Genomic DNA, 21,662 nt, shown 5'->3' with positions numbered 1-21,662 from the left:
GAGGGAAGCTTCTGGCCGACAGCCCGTGAGGAACCGGATCCTGCCAATAACCACTGAGTGAGCCCAGAGCAGATCCTCGCCCGTTGAAACTCAAAATGACTGCAGCCCCAGCCATCTCCTTGTGACCGTAGCCTCTCAAGTCATCCTGACGCAGGGGACCCAGCGAAGCTGTGCCTTGATTCTTGCCCCATAGCAGCCAGGAGAGTGTAAATGTGTGTTGCTTTACGCTGCTAAGCTTTGGGGTGCTTTGTTACTTAGCAATGGATAGCTAAGACCGCAGCTGATCAGTTTGTGAACTTACCTTGGTGGAGAATGTACAGGCATGTTTTGGGAGCTTTTAAACAATACAGATTGGTTTGTCTCTTAAACACTAGTTAATAAGAATGGACAACCACCAGACACAGAGCACACCGGAATTGATTAGAGAAAGAATCCTTTGCATTGTGGCTGCAGACGATCAGGGCCCACGGAACCATCTAGGACAGTGATTCCAACCTGTGAGGGGCATGGGGCTCAGCTGAGGAGCCTGGACCCCACCCTGGACCTACTGAAGCGGGATCTCCGCAGGCAGAACCTTGAGCCCTGAATAGATGCAATTTTCCCAGATGAGACAGGCCAGGTATCCCTGGGTAAGAACCACTGATGAGCTCCAACTACCAAACCTGACACAACAGGAAATGAAGGGCCGGAGAAGTGACAGGTCTTTTAAAGGTCACACAGCCAGTCAGTAGCAGCCCAGGTCTCCCACCGCCCTGTTCTCTGCTCTCTGCTTTGTCCACCTGCCGCAAGACCCCAGAGCCCCCTGGCGCCCACTTGACGGAGAACTTGGCCTAGCCCTGAGCTCATGTACGGAGAAACAAAGTAAGAGATACACAGACAACTGCTAAGGTTCATTTATTTGTTTCAAAACCACCTCCACTCCTCAGCTTTCAATTTAGCCCTGGCCTCGTGACAAGAAGGCTTTTCTCTCTGGCCTCTTGCGTAAGGAAGAGAAAACACATTAACATTTCCCATCACATCTCTGTCGCCAGACACCATTCAGGGGCAGACCAGGCCAGGACTGGAACTTCGTGGCATTGAGAACATGTGGCTTGCAAGCTTTTCCTCCATCCTCCCTGAGACATCCGCTCCTGCCCTGGGAGGCTCTGCCTCCACCTCCCAGCTCAGGGCGTCTGCAATAATCATGGGTTGCTTGCAGCCTGATCTCCAGTCTGCTTCTCACCGGGGAAGTGCCACGCCACCGCCCCGCTGGTTCTGGCATGGATCCTCAATGGCTCTCCATGTCCCAGTGCTGGCTCATGAGCGAGGACTCGCACGGGTTGACAACGACTTCCCTGTCGTTCTCAGTGCCATCACCAAACAAGTCTGTGTCTAGGCAGAGGTGAGAGGCCATGTGCTCGATGCGGGAGCCAGTCTTGGTCCATTGCTGAGAAGACGGAGAGGAGAGAGGATGAGCCAGGATTCTCTGGCGAAGGCCGAGTCCTATCAATAATATGAGGAGTTCCAGCAGAACCAGAAATGCTTAATTTCTGATTTAAAAGGCTAGGGTCACCTCGAGACCCGACTTCACGGTCTCATGGAGAAATAAAACTGCAACTAATTGCCTTGCCAGGTATTATTGTTGTTTTTTTAATCAGATAAAAAAAAAAGTAAAGCAAAATCAATATGTTTGCTAGGAAAACTCATTAGAAGGGAATAACCTTCCAAGCAATAAGCTAGAAAATGCGAAGCAAGTTAGTCACAGGAGAAACCAAAGAAATGATCCGCATGGGTGTCTGCATGGTCACGGAGACAGGGGAGTGAGGGGGATGGCGATGCAGGAGGGGTGGGGTTCTGGGGCAGCCTGGAAACCTCTGCTCCTTCAAAGTGCTTCAGCACATGGGGGCCAACCAGGGGGGTGGGGGTCTCAGGTTGCTGCTTCCCACCTTGCAGGACAAGCAGGGAGGGAATGGACATGTATTGGGAGATCACCATCTCAGATAATTTCTCTAAACAGCTACCCCGCGTGGTGGGCATCATCAACTCCATTTCACAGAGGAAGGAACTGAAGCTCAGAGAGACCCAGTAACCTGCCATGGGTCACACAGCCAGTAAGACATAAAATGGGCATTGGAATCTGTTTCCCTGGTGGGAACTGGGTGGAGCCAGCACCCGGCAGCTGGAGGACTTGCACACATGGCACACAGTACCGGGAGTGCTAGGAACTTGGTGGACATCCTGCCTGAGCCCAAGGCCCCTGAAAGTCTGAGCCTTGCTCATCCTTGTGGCCCTGAAGGCTTTGTCCTGGTCCTCTCCTGCTCTGGGCTCCCAGGAGGGCATCAGAGCAAGACAGGATAGTACAAGACACACATGCACGCTGCAGCCCAACGAGGTCAACAGACTTTCACGTGCCAAGTTGGCTATGGCGGCTGGCACCACGGAGGCATCAGAGGCAGCATTTTGTCCCTCTCCCAGCCACAAGGACCCCCTTCTTACCAACACTCCCTCTTAGACCTACCCACCGAGGCAGGCACTGTGCACTTACCTGTTTGTCATCTCCATTCTTGCAAAGGACAAGAACCACCGGGGCACCGGGGAAGAAGGTGATGACGGAGAGGCACAGCTCTTCCTGGATGATCTGCTGGGTGTATGTGAAGGCCCAGATCTGGAGGGAAGAGGCCAGGAAGTGTCACATGAGGATCCTTGGAAGCCACCACTGGTGGGATACCACCGAGCTCACGTGCGATAGGACGGTTTGGTAAAAAGTACCAGGGGCCAGACAGGAATCAATCGTCAATGAAAGGTCACCTTAGAACATGCTACCAAAGAGCCAGAGACTCTTAGGTCACACCCCCACTGCAGTCTCCATCCCTACACCCCATGGGGGGACCGGCCGGGGCATAGAAGCCACCTCTGGGAGGGGCTGAACAACACCCGAGCCCAGCTGAGCTGCATGGTCTCCAAGTTCTGTGTGGACAGGTGTCTGTTCCCCACACTGGGCAGTTCTAGCAGCTACCTGGCAGGTCACCCCCCATCTGTCTTTAGAATCTCCCTTCTTCTCTGAAAGGGAGTCTAAACCAGGGTTCTGGGAACAGGAGGCAGATGGAGAGACAAAGGAACAAAGTGTCCCAAGGGAGGCAGTGGAAGAGGAGCGCAGTGGGAAAAAGGAAAGTTCTGAGAAATAAAATTATTCCAAGAGGCTGCATGTGCTCCGGCACCCCAGCAGCATAGACCCCCGGCGCCAGAGCTGCTGCAGGGAGAGAAGCTGAGAAAGCAGACGGGTAAGCAGAGCTCTGATGACAAAGGAGAAGGGGGTTGTTACCAGGAATGCTCCTTACTTTTTCCTCCAAGTGCCAGAGATCAGAGAGCAGCTGACAGCCCGAGAGCCCACACACTTCCCAGTTCTTACACCAGGGGGCGAAGGGGCCGGCATAGTAATGCCAAAAGGTGAACCTCCAAGAGGTTTTGCCCAAGCTGATAAATGTGGAGATCTGCCCTTTGCCTTCATCACGGGGCGAAGATGATTCCTGAATTGGATGCCCCAAGGGGAGCTGCATGTCCACGCTTGGTCACTGTCCTCTAAATGGTCCCCCTTGGGTCTGGGTGTGTGCGAGGGACACAGTCCACCTCAGGAGGACCAACCCAGGGGTGAGATCCACGCAGGTCCTGAAATCAGACTCGGGCCTTGGGTGAGGGATTCAGGGTCCTAGACGTCTAGAGTTGATCTAGAAGGTGGGACCAGGTCCTGGGTGTTGACCCAGAGAATTCCTTGCTCTGCTAGGAAAGGAGACAAGCGGCCTGGGCCCAGCTTCAAGGGCAGGACTGCCAGGGAGCCATTTTACCCGGGCCCACCCACAACTGGCCTCACCTCTCGCCTTCTGCCGGAGTCTGGAAATGAGGCTAAACACAGTCACTGAAGTGGAAAGATGAGGGTTATCCTCTGTCCCTTGACCCCACCTCAGAGCTATGCCTTAGCATTTTAACGGTAACCCTGCAATTATCTGGTGATCGCCACCAGACACTGGCTTTGTACTTTTCACATGAAAAGGATTAACTGGGTCAATGACAAACACTTAAAAACTTGTACCCTAATTTCTGAAAGCCCATTTTGGCAATTTTTTTTTTAATATCCTAGTGGCTTGGAAAACTGGAAGTGCTAGGGATGGCGTGGAGGCAGGTGGAGTGGGGGTGGTTCTTTTAACATCTGAGACAACCTAAACACAAACACCTTTTGGGAGGGAGTACATAGGGCAGGGGTGGGCAACCCCTGGCACGCGTGCCAAACATGGCACACCAGTAACTTTTGCTGGCACTCAAAACACTCTCTTACAATTTTCCATTTACAATTTTTTTCTTAATATCGACTTTTTTATTTTTAGATATCAAGTAAGCGTAACATGTTCTCAAAAAATTAGGGTTGGCACACAGAAGAATTTTGAGTCAGAGATTTTTTTTTGCTGGTTTTGGCACACACTCACAAAAAGGTTGCCCACCCCTGGCATAGGGTACACCCCTGGGGATGCCACCTCAAGACCCCCACAGACAGGGATCGAAGCCTTTTCACTAAGTGGACTTTCCATTAGCTGGTGCTTTACTGACATTGACATAACTCAGCCTCTGAATTTCCCAGAGGAACACGGCTCGATGGCCACATCTGCAGGAGAGGAGATTCGAGGGGTGGAGGGGGGAGCTAGAACACAGGAGCCGGGGCAGGGAGTGAGGAGGGGTTTCCGATTCCCACCCTGCAGACTTCCTTCCCAGAATGGCCGGTGATGAACGGGTTTATTAAACAAATCCCGGAATCAGAAATGGACTCAGGAAGGCCACAGCGGTTGCTCAGATTGGTCTGGCCTCGATCTGTAAGTGCTGGGCCTCTGCTGATGGCTCTATTTGGGGGACTGGCTAAGTCGAAGCCCCCGCTTCCAGTGCACACAGGCACAGTCAAACCCATGGAAGGAAACCCAGAGGCCATCCTGGAGGCGGCATGGGTGGCTTTGTCCCCTTTGGAACAGGCTGGTAAGCGGCTGAGGAGGAGGGAGCTCTCCCCGGGAAGAGGGAACTGGTGATGGGGAGAGGATGGTCCAGGCTGGACAGCTTTGAGGCCCTCTGTGCTCAGAAGTCCCTGGAGACAGCCGCTGCAATGGGAGAGAGAAGAGACCGCCAGGCAGTGGGCAGACTTCTCTAGCAAATGCGTATCTGGCTGCAGCTGTAAAAGCTGGTATGAAGCAGGCCTCCCCAGCCTGGGGCCTACTGTCTTGCACTGGATGGAGAAACAGAGTTAGGGGGCTGTGTTTCCATTAACACAGAAGCCCAGAGCATGTACTGATGGTGGCGAGTTTCCCATTCAAAACTCCTTCTGTGTGGGAAGGAGTGAACCACTGAGAAGAAACACGGAATGCCAGGGGCGGCACTGCCAGTCAGGCTGTGGCGAGACGGCCAAAACAGCTCACTCACGGGACCTGTCAGTCCCAGGTGCTTCACATTCCTGTCTATTTAATCACCAACACCTACGCCTGGGAGGAAGGTACAACTGAAAGGAAGAACGTCCACTACTGAGGTCAGTGTTACTCCGGGCAATGCCGGAAGCAGACCCCGGGGTAGACTGTGAACATGGGACCTCCTTGGTGAGATGGGATCTGAGCTGAGTAACCAGGGCCACTGTTGGCCTTGAGTCTCTAAGCTCACACTGGGCAGCACAATCGACCAGCAAACACGCCCTCGAAGCTTTTCAGACAAGGAGTCTGGAACGAACAAGTGGCTTCAAGTGAAACTTTAGTTCAGCTGACCTTTCGCTGCACCCGGATCCCTGAAGGAGCATCCAAATGTACCGACTGCCGGGCTGGAACCCTGGCTCACCTGCTCATCAACCCTGTAAACTTGGGCAAGTTTCTTAATTCTGCATCTCGGTTCCCTCATGTGGAAAATGAAGATACAGTCATCCCTACTGCAGAAGGTCACTTGAGGAACAAACGGGTAAATACGTCTACGTGTGCAGAAGGTGCTGGCCCCAGAGCCAGTGCTAAAATGAAGATACAGTCATCCCTACTGCAGAAGGTCACTGTGAGGAACAAACGGGTAAATACGTCTACGTGTGCAGAGGGTGCTGGCCGCAGAGCCAGTGCTGGTTACTGTGATGATGGAGGAAGCCAATAGGCAGCGGTTCTCAACCTTCTGGCCCTTTAAATACAGTTCCTCATGTTGTGACCCAACCATAACATTATTTTCGTTGCTACTTCATAACTGTAATGTTGCTACTGTTATGAATGGTAATGTAAATATCTGATATGCAGGATGGTCTTAGGCGACCCCTGTGAAAGGGTCGTTCGACTGCCAAAGGGGTCGCGACCCACAGGTTGAGAACCGCTGCAATAGGGAGAGAGAGGGCCCTAGAGGTTTTCCTGTAGAAAACTGCCTTTCTTTGTCTCCCAGGAGAGATGCTGGAGAGGTGGCTGGGAAGGGGCCACTCTCAAGGTGTACTAAGAAAACTCAGGGAGAAAGGGTGGCATCAGGCAGGGGAGGTGACATGCTGGCGACCTGTCCCACAGGCAGACTCCCCTCCAGGAGCCAATGTGCGTCCGGGTTTGGGGGAAGAGCCTTTATCTCCATCTCACCCACCCAGGGTATCCAGCTGCCACCAGCCAGTAGCCTAAATGGCTGGGATCCAGGTAAAAGAACACACTCAGAATTTTTTAATTTATGCGGTTTCCCTTTCTTTACGTTGGGATAGCAACTAGATTGGTGCATGGGTCTTCCTTCCAGGGAATCCAATAAAGTTAAGAGAAAGCTTCTAACCTGGAGGCGCCTTGGGCTTCACACGATTACAAACTGACGATGGATTTCTCTTGCCTTCGAACCAAGGCGCCAGTTTGCCCACATTTTCAATACACACCCTGATTACACATTTGCTCCCAAGGTCGACAAGCCAGCCCCGAAAGGGAGGTGAGGCAGGTGAAGGACGAGTGGGGCTGAGGTGAAGCAGGGACACAGCCAGCATCAGAGCAGAGGACAGATATGGTCTGGTACTTCCCTGCAGTAACGAGGAAACCCACGGGCCTCGCCACACACCACCTGGCCAGTGAGTGGCCAGATGGGAGCAGGACTCAGAGCTCTGGGCTCCCACAATCTGGTCCTCTTTCACCTCAGACGTGTAGGACCCTGAATCCCGAGGTGGACTGTGTCCCCTGCACACCCTCAGATCCAAGGGGGACCATTTAGAGGACAGTGACCAAGCATAGACATGCAGGCTGGGAGTTCACCATGGGGGACAGAGCCAGGGGTGGGAAGAAAAGGGGGGTAGTCTAGGCTGGAAGCCAGCACCATGTGTGTCCCCTGGTCTGGTGTGGAGCCCCCCGAGTGTGGGCCTCGATGCCTACACTGCCCGGTTCCCAGCAAGGTTCCCTGCTCTCTGGTCTGGCCCCTACCAGTCCGGACATGGGGTGTGAGTGTTGTTTCCCTCCTCAGAGGGGTTGCCATTGGGAACTGGCCCAGAAGAAGAATTTTGCCAGCTGTCTCCTGTCAAAGTGGAGCTGATTTATAGCTTTAATATTTACAACCTGGAAGAGGATCTCGGGGACAGGCATCCTCCGTGGTGAAATTGGAATAAAAAGGTTCTAGAACCAGCCATGACTCTGGCAACAGTTGCAATAGCAAAGTGCCCAGGGCACAATGGCCAGATTTCCCAAATCCGCCTTCATCACTTACTAGAGTGTAACCTTGGATAATCTCTCCAAGGCCTGGGCTTCATCATCTGTAAGATGAAGATAACAGTAATACCGCAGTCCCCGCTTCTCTCGGAGGATACATTCCAGGACCTCAGTGGATGCCTAAAAACCGGACCCTATATATACTATGTTTTTTTCATACACATACACACCTTTGCACTTAAAGGAAGCACTTTATGGCTTCTCCCTGGCATTTCCAAATTGCAGCATCACTACTCTTATGCCTTGGGGCCATTATTAAGTAAAATAAAGATCACTGAACACGAGCACTGTGATACCGAGATACGGTATCTGATCACCAAGAGGGCTGCTGGGTGGCCACCGGGTGGGGAGCACGTACGGTGTGCTGTGCTGGACAAAGGGATGATTCACGTCTGGGACGAGGCCCTAGATTTTATCACGCTACTTAGAACGGTGCACAACTTAAAACGTATGGGTTGTTTCTTTCTGGAACTTTCCATTTAGTATTTTTAGACCACGGTACCTGAAACCATGGAAAAACGAGACCGTGGGTAATGGGGACTACTGTACCTACTTTCTAGGGCCTCTCAGAGACAGAAAAGGTGGGAGCAGGAAAGAGGGCGTCTGAGTCATGTGAAGGGCTGAGAAGCAGACTGACTCCCTCTGGACAGGCCCAGAGGCAGGGCAAGTAGAGACGGAGGAGGGAAGAGGCAAGGCAGGGGGAAGCGGACAGAACCCCTGATGCCATGATGCATTAGCAGAAGGGGTGGGAGCCAGAAAGACAGGCCTGCAAGTTTATATAGAAAGGAGGAACAGATACTGAGAGAGAGAGAAAGGTAACGTAAGTCAGTCTTAAAGGTGTATACTCCACACATGCACACACACGCGCACACACGGTTGGGGAACTATGCTAGCTGAAATAGTCATGTGGACTTGCATCAGTCTCAGGTGGATTCAGAATGCTTGGCCTTGCACCCAGTGCCGCTGCTGGCCATGGGCTCCTCTAGGAGAGGCTGTGTCTAATCCAGCGCGGCCCCACCTTGCAGCCCAGCGCGCAGCCTGATGGCCGGGGTCCCAGGGGCACCCCGTGTCATCAGTTGGAGCAGACTGCACATCCTTCCATCTCAGTGTGTTCTTCCATTATCCTTAACTCACCCTGCTGCTGTGCAAACCCAGCAGTTCTCTCCAAAGCCGAGAGGAGAGACAGCTTGGCACTATTGTCTAGGAAAATATGCTGCTCACTCGGAAGACTGTTACTACGATAATCCTTAGTTTCCCACAGATGAGCCTTTTTCCCCCCTTTCCCAAAGTCAGCTGGGATAAGTACTATGACCCTCTGGTCCAATAAAGGCCTGGCAACCTCTCCCAGGGCCAGGCGACTAGGGACCTCTCCCCGAGACCCAAAGAACCCCACCTCCCACTTCTATATGTAGCCAATGACATCGAGTACTGAAAAGCCTCCACTTAGCTGGACACTGACGGGAAAACTCCCATCCCAGGGACAGGGGGACGCAGCATCCTGGCTGTTGGGATCCCCACGAGCAGTGCCCACACACGATTCAGAAGAGAGGGGTGTGTGTCACCTACTCAAAACATTTTACAAAATGCCACTTGAGCAAATTGTGCCATTCCCAGCCAGCCCTCCACCCAGAGCAAAACCGACACCTCTGCTTCCTTTCCTGGGTGACTCAGGCAGCCCCTCCCGTGTCCTGATGGAGCAGAGAGATGGTTCTTGGAAAAGTCAGGGCAAGTAGAGGCTGGTGGTGAGATACCTCAAAGGCCAGACCAAGAATGTGGATTTTTGTGGTAGGCAATGGGGAGCCACTGAATGCTGTAGAGAGATGGGGAGCAAGGATGAGGCGATAGCATGCCGGATGGGGGCCGAGGGGCAAGGACTGGAGGCTATGGCTGTCATCTAACACAGTGGTTCCCAACTGGGGCAGTTTTGTGGGCAGAGGCCAGGGATGCTGCTAGACAGCCGACAGAACACAGGACAACCCAACCACAAAGAATTATCTATTCCAAAATGTCCACAGTGCTGACACTGAGGAATGCTGACCAAGCGTGAGGAAGCCAAGGCAGGTATGCAGGACTGGAATGACAGAGCCCCTCATCTCGCAGGATGCAGCTCAAGTGCAAGTCCTCTGGGAAGATGTCCCTGATTCTCATGCATACGTTGAATACCATCCGGACAAAACTCTATCCAGGACACAGTTCATATGAGAATGGCTGCTTGCTTGCTTGCTTCTTTGTGCAGTAGATCCCTTGAGGGTCCACGGAGGCCTGCAACCTAGCCTTTCATTTCTGCATCATCACAGTTAGCAGAGAAGGTAGATGTTTGCTGAGTGAGTGAATGGATTCATAGATGGATGAAGATACAGAATTTGTGAAATCACTGAAACAGAGGAGGTTTCCAAAGCTGGAAGCGTTGATAAAATCTCCAAGAAACCACTTATAGAAAGGAACAGTGACCTGAGATCCATGGTGAATACTCCCCCCCCCGTAATGGCATGAGAGTTGGAGAGAGGAACCAGCAAAGAACACAGGAACAGGGAGAATGGAAATGTGGGAGAATCTGGATCACACAGCCCCCAGAGCCAGGAGGGACATTTGCGAGATGGGTGTACTTTAGTGCATCCAGCAGGCAAACGGTACAGAGGTTGAAGTGGGCCATGTATTTGTCAGTGACCTTTAAAAGAGCCATTCTAGCATCGGGGGGAGAGGGAGTGCACTGGCCCACAGGACATAGAGGTGCTATGTTGATGAATCACTAAGGCACCAGAAAACCTGTGTGCTAAGGGGTGATGGGGTTCCTCCAGACCTGGGGGAAGCAGGAGGCAGCGCCCCAGGCCTGGTGCGGGCAGGATGGGGATGAACAAGGCCCTGCTCAGAGGTGGGTGTGGCAGAGGATGCTAATAGCTTTAGCAAAGCTGACGTCACCTCCTGGAGCAGTGATTCGCAGAGCAGGCACTCCAGGCTGGAGCAGTGCCACCCAACAGCATGCTTTTCTGTTTGCATTTCGTATTCCGGAGTAGCTGTCCCACCAACCCTGCCTGACCAGGTCCATATTTACTGCCAGCAGGTTGGGCACCAATGACATCCTCATTCAGCTGCTCACTGAATGGCAATTCCCTATGGGCACGATGCTGCCTGGTAAGGCATCTTTCAGAGACATTCCATGGAACCCGGCGGAGCGAACCCCGCCCCAGAGTGAGGGGGACATACTTCTCCTGCTCCGGTGCTGGGCTCTGGGTATAACTGGACACCTGGTGTCACATAAGAGCAGGCGACAGAGGCACACGTTCTCGAATCCCCAGCCAGTGACTCACCTGGGACTTTGCATCCTCGCCTTTGATCTTGACACAGGGCCTCAACTTGAGGTTGGAGACCTCCTGGTTCTTCTGCCTTTGAGACTCCAGGCACTTCTGGCGCTGTCGGATAGTGCCCTTCTGGATGGAGGAATCCTTGGGGACTCTAGGGGAAAGCCCCAGGAGAGGTGAGAATCCGCTGCTCTTGGGACTTGAACGCTAACTAGCAGCTGAAGAGGTGGGGGCAGTGTTTAGAGCAGCGGTTCTCAACCTGTGGGTCGCGACCCCTTTGGGGGTCGAACGACCCTTTTACAGGGGTCGCCTAAGACCATCGGAAAACACATATATGATTACATATTGTTTTTGTGATTAATCACTATGCTTTAATTATGTTCAATTTGTAACAATGAAGTTGGGGGTCACCACAACATGAGGAACTGTATTAAAGGGTTGTGGCATTAGGAAGGTTGAGAACCACTGGTTTAGAGAATGGCAGGGCATTGCGCCCTGAACTCTGCTAGGGAAGAGGATACCCCAAGGAATAAGGCAGCCAGGAAAGACCCCAGAGCCAAAGGTCAGATGGAGCTGGAATGGAGCCAACCTGCAAATTCTACATCCTCAAGTCACACCCAGGGCTCAGACCCCAGCCATTGAGAAACACTGGTCCTCGTTAACCTCAGTCCCTCATGCTACTGGTTAATATCACTCCTCTACTGATTTGCAGGATAAAGGGGAGCTAATTGGATTTCTCTATATACGTACACCCCGCTGGCCACAGGCCGTCCCTTATCCAGACCGAATCAGCGAGGGCCTCTCCTTGCAGCCACAAAGGCTCACACAGTAGGGCAGATACCTGAGTTCTGGGTAGACATTCTCCAGGTACCACTTGAAGCTCTGGCACTGTAGTTTCCTCCTCAGGTCCAATCTGCTCTCAATGCTGGGGGCAGAGAGGATGAAACACACTGTCAAAGACAGGGGCCGGGCTGGGAGGCCCATGGCACACCCTGTGCCCATGCTCGGCGCCCACATCGCTCTGGGGGGCACTGGAAAAATGAACTGAGAGAGATTTCTAGAGCTCCAGACAGCGCTATGGAAACACTAAGCAATAGCTCACAGTGGTGCAGTAACGACACCAAGGACTTGTGCTTTAACTTGAAAATGGATTTTGGGGGTGTTTTGACTTTTCATTAAAAGCAAGGCTACAAGGACATTCGGTGTGTTGTAATAATTCACCATCGCACCTCTGAGTCTAGTTACTCACAAATCCCTTTTAGGATTCTGCAGTTGAAATACCACCCCCCACTGCTCCAGCCTCAAAGAATCCCCTTCTTTGGCTGGTTCTGGGGCCTTGTCATGTATTTGTTCACCAAATATTTCTTGAGCACCTACTATGTGCCAGGCATCGTGCCCAATGTGGGATATAATGATGAGCTTTTGAGCATTAGAGAAAGGTAATGAATTGAGTGATCCCCACCCGATGTGGACGTGGGTGAGCGCGCAGAGACTGTGGGAGAAACTCAGAGTGTGAACATGATGACACTGAAGGAAAAGTGGGTGTTATCTAGACAAAGCAGAAAGAGGGTGAGGCAGGAGCCCTCGTAGAGGCAGGGGACTAGCAGAGAGAGAGAGAGAGAGTAATGCATGTAAAAAAGTGAGCTAGTTCTGTGGGCAGGAGCAGCTCTGTAGGAGGTGAACATATGTGTGTGTGCAAATGTATGTGTGAGGGGGGATGGAAGAGGGGAAATGAGTGGGATGAGAGATGAAGATATAGACCATATCGTGTCTTGTGAGGCGAGGCTCTGTGGAGGAGGTGGGTGGGACTTTATTTTAAGGGCAATGATGCAACTGATGGGTTCTGAGCAGAGCATGACGTGATGTTTGTACTTTAAGAGCGTCGTACTGATGGCGAGTGGGTCTGAGGGGGCAAAGCTGGAGGCAGGGAGAGCAGTTAGGAGGCAGTTGCAGAAGCACGGGTGCTGATCATGATTTCAGGTATAAAAGTAGGGTCTGGGAATGGAGAGAAGTGACAGGTGCAAGTCCCTCCACTTCTCTCCATCTGCACCAGTCCCTTACATCCAAGTACCAAAGGGACATCTCCATCTCGTCCCTCCCGGGCATCCATACAGACTGGCCCTGCTCTGTCCCAGCTATGCCTGCTGCCCCTAAGACCACTCTCTTGGCACCAGGACTTCTTACATAGCACTAACCACATTCCCTCACCAGGCTCTAAGCAACATGGGGACAGGAATGGAATTTTTTTTAAGTGCTGAATATTTTGTGTTTAGCAGGCACCTGGGTGCTCAGTGTACGAACGAGGCAGTGTTATCATGACCTGGTGACGGCTTGGATGTGAGGGGAGAGGGAGGAGTGGAGGCTGACACCCAGATTTCAGACTTGGGCAACAGGATGCAAAGAAGAGCATTCACTGAGATGGGGATTATGGGATGAGGAGCAAGTTTAGGCACAAAGTGGGTGAGTTCGGTTGGAATTTGAGTTGGAGGAGCCTGGAAGACATGCAGGTGGAGACGTCCCGTTGAGACTTGGGTCTAAGGGACCGGAGCGCAGAGGAGAGGTCCGGGCTTAGTGACAGACGCGAGCAGCAGCAGTACAGAAGTGGTGGCTGACGCCAGAGAGAATGTGCAGGAAGAAGGCGGCTTATGACAGATCCTCAGGGAAGACCAACATATAAGGGTGACAAGAGAAAACTGATGCTGCAAACGAGACGGAGAAGGTGGAGCCCAAGCAGCAGAACAAAAGTCAACATGGTAGTTATAGAAACTACAGCGGTGCACTGGGCTGAGAAGGGGTTGGGGAGGAGGAGACTCAAACTAATGCAATAACACAGAGATGGTATGGGGTCCAAGGGAGTCATGGGTGAGCCAGGTGGGAGCAAGCAAGAGGACGGGGGAGGGGCAAGGCCTCAGATCACAGAGCGGGCACAGTGGACAGCGGATGCAGGCAGCTGATTGGCAAAGCTTGGCTCTGAAGGAGTAGAGGACAGGGTGTAGGTACTAAGCCAAGTTGGATTGAAGGAGAGTTTTTATAGTTTTCTTTGTCCCTTTTCCTTTTCTTTAAAAAATTTTTTTTATTGATTTCAGAGAGGAAGGGAGAGGAATAGAGAGATGGAAACATCAATGATGAGAATCATTGATCAGTTGCCTCCTGCATGCCCCTACTGGGGATCAAGCCCGCAACCCAGGCATGTGCCCTGACCAGGAGTCAAACCGTGACTTCCTGGTCGATGGTCAACCAACCACTAAGACACACTGGTTGGGCTTCCTTTTCTTTTTATTTTGAAGATGTAAAAGGCTGAATAAATTCAAATGCTGACAGGAACCATGCAGCAGAGAAGAGGTGGGAGTGGAGACACATAGAGGACAAAGTCCCCTAGAGCAGTGGTTCCCACAGTCTGCACATTAGAATCACCAGGAGGGATGGGGGCCTTTAAAATATTTCACAGCCCAGGCCACACCCCAGACTAAATCAACTCTCTGTGAGTGGAGTGGAGGCATCAGTAGGTTTGGAAGCTCCCCCGGGGATTGCAATGTGGGGGCTATTTTGGGTTCCATCGCCCTAGAACCTCGCTCCTGAGTTGAGGTCCTCTGACCAGCCCCACAGGGCCACCTGGGAGCTTATCCGAAATGCAGCCCCACCGAACCATCATGCACATTTCAACAAGATCCCCGTGAGGTCTGTGTGCACATTAAAGTTTGATAAGCTCTGAGCCAGGAGGCAGGCAGAGATGAATCCAGGCAGTGGGAACTCGATAAATGTTGATTTATAAATGAATGCAGGAGTGAAAGGTGCGTCTGGAGTGTCGGTGGAGGGCTGGCCCGTCACCGCAGGAGGCACACCTTGTCCTTGGAGAGGAAAGAGATAGAGAAGGATGGTGCAGATACAGTGAAGTGGATAGGTTGGTGTGTCTTGGGAAGTTGATAGCATCTATTCCATCTATAAAAGAGAAGGTGTCATCTACTGTGATTGACAGGAGAGTGTGGACTCAGCAGCTGGGGAGAACGGAGAAGATTTAAATGGATCTGGAGGGAGACGCTGGCCAGGAAAGAGGGGGACCAGTAGGCAGAGCGAGGGCCTCCTGAGACTGATGCTACAGAGTGTCATGTCAGCAGCACCAGGGAGGAGGAGGAGTTAGGCTTGGGTGACGGAGCACCAGGAGGCAGGCACTCCGACCTGCAGGCACTGAGGCAGTTTAGTCCCACATCCTACCTTTCTGTGAAAACCTGGGAATATCAGTCCACTGGACAAGGAGAGCCCACCCACGGAGCTGGTGGTCAGGGTTGCCAGACAGTCATTCCACAGACGCTGCCTGAGCCCTGCCCGCCCAGAACCCGGCAGGAACCAGAGGCTGTGAAGGGAGAGCCCCGTAGCCTGGGGCTGGACGGCCTTAGCAGCTAACCAGCTAAGCGAAGGCCTCTCAGCACCCGCTGGCCTCGGGCCTGTGAGCTGGGGCTCTTCTTGACTCGGCACCAGTCAACCGGAGGGACACTTACTCTCCGAAGGGCCTCTCCAGGGCGAACGGCCGGGCAGCATAAAAGTACTGCTTGTATTCATCCATCCACACTTCAGCTGTCCGCTTGGTGTTCCTGGGGAGGACAGGGGGTGTCAGGGAGGTGCGACCGGAGAGGACCCGGGACATACCCAGTTAAAATACACACCCATGGCCCAGCCGGCATGGCTCAGTGGTTGAGCATCGACCTATGAATCAGGAGGTCACGGTTCTGTTCCCAGTCTGGGCACATGCCCGGGTTGTGGGCTTGATCCCCAGTGTGGGGCATGCAGGAGGCAGCTGATCAATGAATCTCTTTCATCATTGATGATTCTATTTCTCTCTCTCTCCCTCTTCCTTCCTCTCTGAAATTATATACAAAATATACAGTATATATATATATTTTAAATGCACACATGTGAGCAAGTTGGCAGCATCACCCAGGCGGGGGCCACCATGGTCCAGCAACTCTACTCTTCCCAGGGTGCTGAGCCCAGCCCCGTCCCACCCAGTCTCCAATGGTACCTTCACCCCAAGACATCGGGTTTTCGTAGTAATGACAAACTCTTTCCCAAAAGATATGAAACCGAAAATTACCCAGAAACTGAACTTCTGTGACTCTCAAAAAAGAAACCATAGGAAGAAAAGAGCCAGGACAGCCCGGCACATCCACATGGCACCAGTAGCCAGGAGGAAAGAGCAGGGCCGCGCCGCCACCTTGCCCCGGCCTCCCCGTTCCTGCTCCAGGTGCTCCCGCTTTGCACAGGGGGTGTGGGGAGGCCCCAGCTCGCCAAGGTCTCCCTGTGGGCCAAGCAACTAGCTGCTTGCAGGTGTAAAGAATTAAGTAATCAAGCCATCTCAGACATTGTGCTAGAGCACTCTTAGGTTATTTTTAAAATCAGGTATTTGCTCTGAGTCTGACCCTAAAGGACACAGAAAGAAGTCAGAGAGGGAGAGAGGCACTGAGAATGTCATCATTCAGCAGTCAAAGAGGCAGGGACACCGGGAAGAAGCCCGGAGCACAGAAACATCTCATCAGAAAACAACCGGATGCCAGGGAAGCAGCCTGGAGCAGCCCCTGCTGAGGCCCTTGGCAGTGAACTTGGGGCTCACGAAAGACGGGGTGCTCCTCCAGATTTCTGGTTCTATTTGGAACACAGGCATTCAACAGAGGGCTGTGGCGAGCCCTTCCATTCAGGCTGATGGGCCTGAAAGGAGTTATGCACACGCAGCCCAGTTCTTGGGGCTCTGAAGGCAGTTCTTGTCTTATTGACCCTTCCACTGGCCGAACCATCAGCAAACTGGAAGCTGCTCAGGGGACACTGTACCTCATTCCTCTAACCCCTGAATGACCCACTGGTGGATGCAGGATGCCACTGGCCAGGGTCCAGGCTCAAGGGCAATGGATGTTCTGGAGCCTCAGGCTCTGCCTCTCATTCCCTAGCTGGCCCCATTCTACAGCACAGCCACAGGGCTTTCCTATGTCCCCAGCTCATCCTTCCCTTTGAAACACCTGAGAGCTGAGGCAGCCCCACCTCTGTTCCCCGCTGCCCCTGCCTGCAGGGTTTCTCATTGCCCACCCTTGCCCACCACGTTTCTAAAAGGTGTTAACTTTCCCATGACTCAAACCTACACCTCCTCTGAGCCTGCCGTGTCAGAATGTGACCCAGACCTGTTCATAAATGTGAAAAACCGAGCATGGACGTATGCAGAGGAGGAAAGTGACACCCTAGAGCAGTGGTTCTCAACCTGTGGGTTGCGACCCCTTTGGCGGTCGAACGACCCTTTCACAGGGGTCGCCTAAGACCATCCTGCATATCAGATATTTACATTACGATTCATAACAGTAGCAAGATTACAGTTATGAAGTAGCAACGAAAATAATTTTATGGTTGGGTCACAACATGAGGAACTGTATTTAAAGGGCCAGAAGGTTGAGAACCACTGCCCTAGAGAAAGAAAAACACCGAATGAGGTGCTCAGTCCTCCTTCCCCCAAATGGACCAAATCATAGGAAAAAAGGGAATAAATAGGTGAGAAAATGAGTAAAGACATGAGGATTAGGGAAAGGGAGAGAAGGTGCTAGAGAAAAAATGAAAAACAGGAAGCAGGAATACATGGATTTTTTATTTAAAGGAGGGGAGAAAGGTTGAAAAAGAAATCAAGCAGAGAAGGATGTACGCAGGGAGAGCAGGAAAAGGCACGTGCAGGAAAAGGCACGTGGACACCCCTGGGTCACCGAGTTCTGCCCGGCCAGGAGATGGGGGCACTAGGAGAGGAGCCCAGGGCCAGCCCTGGAGCAGGCGTGGGCCTTGGATCCCCTGTGCCTCCCATTCCAGAATCTTCCCTGGTGACTCAGCAGGCCTTCTAGAACTCAGGGGCCCAAACCGCTGCCCTTCCCTGACCCCAAATAACTCAAAATGCCCAGAACCTTGAGCCCAATGACTTAAAGCCCCCAAGGCCACATATGGGGCCTTGACAGCCTGGGGGTCCCTGCCGAACTCTGGACGGGCAGCCCTGACCCCCCTGCATAGGAAGAGGCCCAGAGGGTGAGCCATGTGGCTCCTGACCACCAAGAACACTGGGGCAATCTGCCGGGGAACCCGGGCAGACACAGCCCATCGCCAGGAAAGCCCTCGGCCACTGCAGCCCCTTTGTAGCCCCCGAGACGCGCACTTACTTTATATACGTGTTGGCGTTTCCGTCTGGGAAAACATACGGGTGCTTCTTCCGGAAGACGTGGCCCACTCGGCTGCAGGGGACGATCTCTAGGCTGCCCCCACACATCCACACTCTGAAGGACATTTCTGCAAGACAGCATGCCTCCCGTCACGGCTCTGCCTCGAGGGGGTGGGTGGGCACAGGAAGGCAGCTTGGAGGCACCAGGAAACACCAGGCCTGAGGAGGCGGTCAGGCCCACTGCACCCCGCTGAGGAGGATGCAGGGCTAACAGCTGTGTGCTCCCCGGGCTGGGCAATCTGATTCCGCATCCACAGGTGGGGATGCTGATAACACACCTGGGAGGGTGGTGTGCACTAACTCGGGAACAGTGGCCTGCGTGGAGGAGGAGCATGTATTTCAATCAGCCCGGGAACACGTGCAGGGCAGGGCCTGCGATGCCTTAGTCTGGAGAACAGAAGCCTTGTGGCCAGGAGAGCGCTGCTTTTGGACACGAGGAAGGTTTCAGTGTGGAAGACATTAGACTCCCTCACAGAACCCCAGAGGGTTAGAATCAGGACCAAGGAGAAAGAATTTCCATTCGAGAATATGGGAGAAATTGCTGACAGTCAAGATCCAGATAGAAGTGGCTGTCCCGGAGCTAGGGGTTTCCGCACTCCGACAGGCCAGCAAACCACACGGCCGGCCGGTGTGCGAGCGAGAGGACCAGCCAATTCCAGCAGGCACCTCCCCCACCCAGAGTGCAGTTCTCCTCGCTGCCCCTCCCCCCTCCTGCTCTGTCTCCCTTCGTTACAACTACCCAAGCAGGTGCCTGATCCTGATCCTCATCTGCTTTGTCACTCACAGTCCTCAGCCACCCTTTACCTGTCTGTCCCCTACTGCCCCCTGCTGTGTGTCCCTGGAAAAGCTACTGGTTTGCAGACAAGACTTCCTCCGTTGTTGCCACCTTCTCCACCCGCCCAGGTGCTGCCAGATGGGCTTCAGCGCATTCCCAGGAAGCTCAGGTTTCCCTCGAGCGGGACAATGTGCACATTACGATGAAGAAAGGACTCCTCAAGGTTGAATAATGGCAAGAACATGGGGTGGGGAAGAAACGGGAAGAGCGTGGCTTTGGGGTCAGCCGTGTCAGTGGGGAACCTGCTTGCCCCGGCTGAGGCTGGGTCTCCTACTATGTCAGACAAAGATCATAGAAATACTCCACAGGGTCACTGTCGATATGAAGTGAAATCTTGAGAATAACTGAAAACTCTCAGTGCGGTGGGAAGATCAGCGGCAGCTATGAAGCCAGTGTCTTTAGCACACGGACACCGATGGCATCGCCCACCTCTGCCCATGTCCAGCTCCCTCCTTCTGCCAGGGGAGGCATTTGAAATTCATGGACCAACATCTGAGACCTTTACTCTCCATCAAGGTCCCCGGTGCACAGTGATCTGGCGTTAGGCGGGGGCAGTGGGGATCCTGTGCCCCAAGCTGACACCTGTGGTAGACTAGGAGCAATGAGTGGGCTGAGCCGACTGCACCGCCCCACCTTGCAGTGAGTGTGCCCAGGGGCTGAGGGGCTCGTCCAGGGAATTATGTTAGCACGTGTGAATTTAGTCTCCGGAATGTCTTCCCTTAGCAGGTGTGAGGTCTACTGTGCTGCCATGGACGCCTTCCCAGGATCTCAAAACACAGTCTGCTCTTGTTCCTAAAAAGGAACACACTCTCATCCCTCAAAACGAGGGATGGGGGCCTTGCCTACGAGATATAACCTACACACCCCGTGCCAGCTTTCTCCCAAAAATACGAACACATTTCCGCTATGGTCTCTCCGTTCCACGTATTCAAATGAGACATATGTTCCCTCCTCATTTGCAAAGTGAGGCCTCACCTCCAACTTATGTCTCAATCCTATCCCCTTCGCCCCCTGACACCTGCTCCTTTCCCTGTGTTCACGTGGCCCAGCACGGAGCTTTTCTCTGAATCTGCTGACCCCCCTTCCCTCTGCCCAGCCACACACAGGGCACCGCCTGAGACAGTGCTGTCACCTGACCCTGCCCTTCCCACTCCTCTGGTCTCCTAGCGTTCATTCTTCATGCCAAGGCTCTGAGGGTCTTCCTGACACGGCTTCCTCATCCGATCCCCATGTTCGTTCAACACTGGTGGGGATCTCACCTCCATCCCACAGCCCCAGCTCTGCTTGGGCTCCACACCAGCGAGGTGCACTGGACGCCATCAGACGCAATGTCTCCTCCCCCCACACCCCCCCACAGCCTGCCTCCTCTCCTCTGCCTCTAAACCCGCTCTCCCTGCTCCCCGTTTTCCCGTCTGCTGCTTTACCTCAATATTCAGAGCCTCTCAGCTACGCACACATCGGCCACGGGAGGAAAATGATCCCTTCGTGTACCTCTGGCTGGGTTTTGTTCCATCCTCCCTCCGGTGGCAGCTTGTGACATCCCAACAGCCTCTGGGGCGCGCACCTGGGCACGGGCTTTAGCGAGCAGCCCCGATAAGGAACAGAGCAGCCTGCTTTCACTCTGCTCTCCAAATTGGGGAAAGAGGTGACTTTTCATCAGACTCAGGGGTTCTTCTCAGGCGAGGCCATTTCCCTCCCCTGGAGCCACCAAGCCTGGGAAGGGCGAGGCTGGCAGGAAGGCTGGAGGGCTAAACCATTCCAGCAGGTCCCACACCATCTCCTCTAACAAACGCTGCTCGAAACGAGCCTGAAGGGGAAGTGGGGGCCCTGCTTCTAATTAACCTTCCCAGGGAGATGGCAGTGGGGTCACTTCCTATTGCTGCTGTAACAAATGACTACACTCACCTAGTGTGTGGGTTTGGTTGGGCCTCTGCTGAGAGCCTCCCATGGGCAAAATAAAAAAATCAAGGTGTAGGTCGGCAGGAACCTGCTCCTGACTGGGGGCCTGAAGAACCTGCCTCCAAGCTCATCCAGGTTGTTCAGAGCTTAGTTCCTCGAGGGTGTGGGGCTGAGGGTCCCTCTTCTTTGCTGGCTGTAGGCCAGGAACCTCTACGTCCACACTTCCCCCTCCTCCTTCAAGCCAGCAGTGGCCAAATCAGCCTCGCTCATGTTGCCCACGTCTCTGCCTTCTCCTGTTCCATCACTTCTGCCTCCAACTGAAGAAAGTTCTCTGCTTCTGAGGGCTCACATGATCAGACTGGGCCCCTGGATAATCCAGGATCATCTCCTAACGTCACGGTCAGCAGCCTTCATCACATCTGCAAAGTCCCTTTCTCCAAGCTCATCCAGGTTGTTCAGAGCTTAGTTCCTCGCGGGTGTGGGGCTGAGAGTCCCTCTTCCTTGCTGGCTGTAGGCCAGGAACCTCTACGTCCACAATTCCCCCTCCTCCTTCAGCCTCGCTCTTGCTGCCCACGTCTCTGCCTTCTCCTGTTCCATCACTTCTGCCTCCAACTGAAGAAAGTTCTCTGCTTCTGAGGGCTCACGTGATCAGACTGGGCCCCTGGATAATCCGGGATCATCTCCTAACGTCACGGTCAGCAGTCTTCATCACATCT

General features: G+C 53.2%; 1 protein-coding gene across 1 annotated transcript in view; it reads right to left on the bottom strand.

Moving 5' to 3' along the window:
* Positions 1 to 878: 878 nt before the first annotated feature.
* Positions 879 to 21,662, bottom strand: part of GALNT14 (polypeptide N-acetylgalactosaminyltransferase 14) — a 189,707-nt gene continuing 168,923 nt past the window's right edge. Inside the window, exons 10-15 of the mRNA XM_005886056.2 lie at positions 18,154 to 18,280; positions 15,478 to 15,570; positions 11,823 to 11,906; positions 10,991 to 11,135; positions 2,525 to 2,644; positions 879 to 1,426 (exon numbers count right to left, since the gene is read on the bottom strand). Coding sequence (XP_005886118.1) covers positions 1,268 to 1,426; positions 2,525 to 2,644; positions 10,991 to 11,135; positions 11,823 to 11,906; positions 15,478 to 15,570; positions 18,154 to 18,280 — 728 coding nt within the window. The 3' untranslated portion in view covers positions 879 to 1,267. The remainder of the gene's footprint in view (positions 1,427 to 2,524; positions 2,645 to 10,990; positions 11,136 to 11,822; positions 11,907 to 15,477; positions 15,571 to 18,153; positions 18,281 to 21,662) is intronic.

Source organism: Myotis brandtii, unplaced genomic scaffold, assembly GCF_000412655.1.
Source record: "Myotis brandtii unplaced genomic scaffold, ASM41265v1 scaffold953, whole genome shotgun sequence".
Taxonomy (NCBI): Eukaryota; Metazoa; Chordata; class Mammalia; order Chiroptera; family Vespertilionidae; genus Myotis; species Myotis brandtii.
The sequence above is the reverse complement of the archived record's forward strand: the minus strand, read 5'-3'. Positions and strand labels throughout refer to the sequence as shown.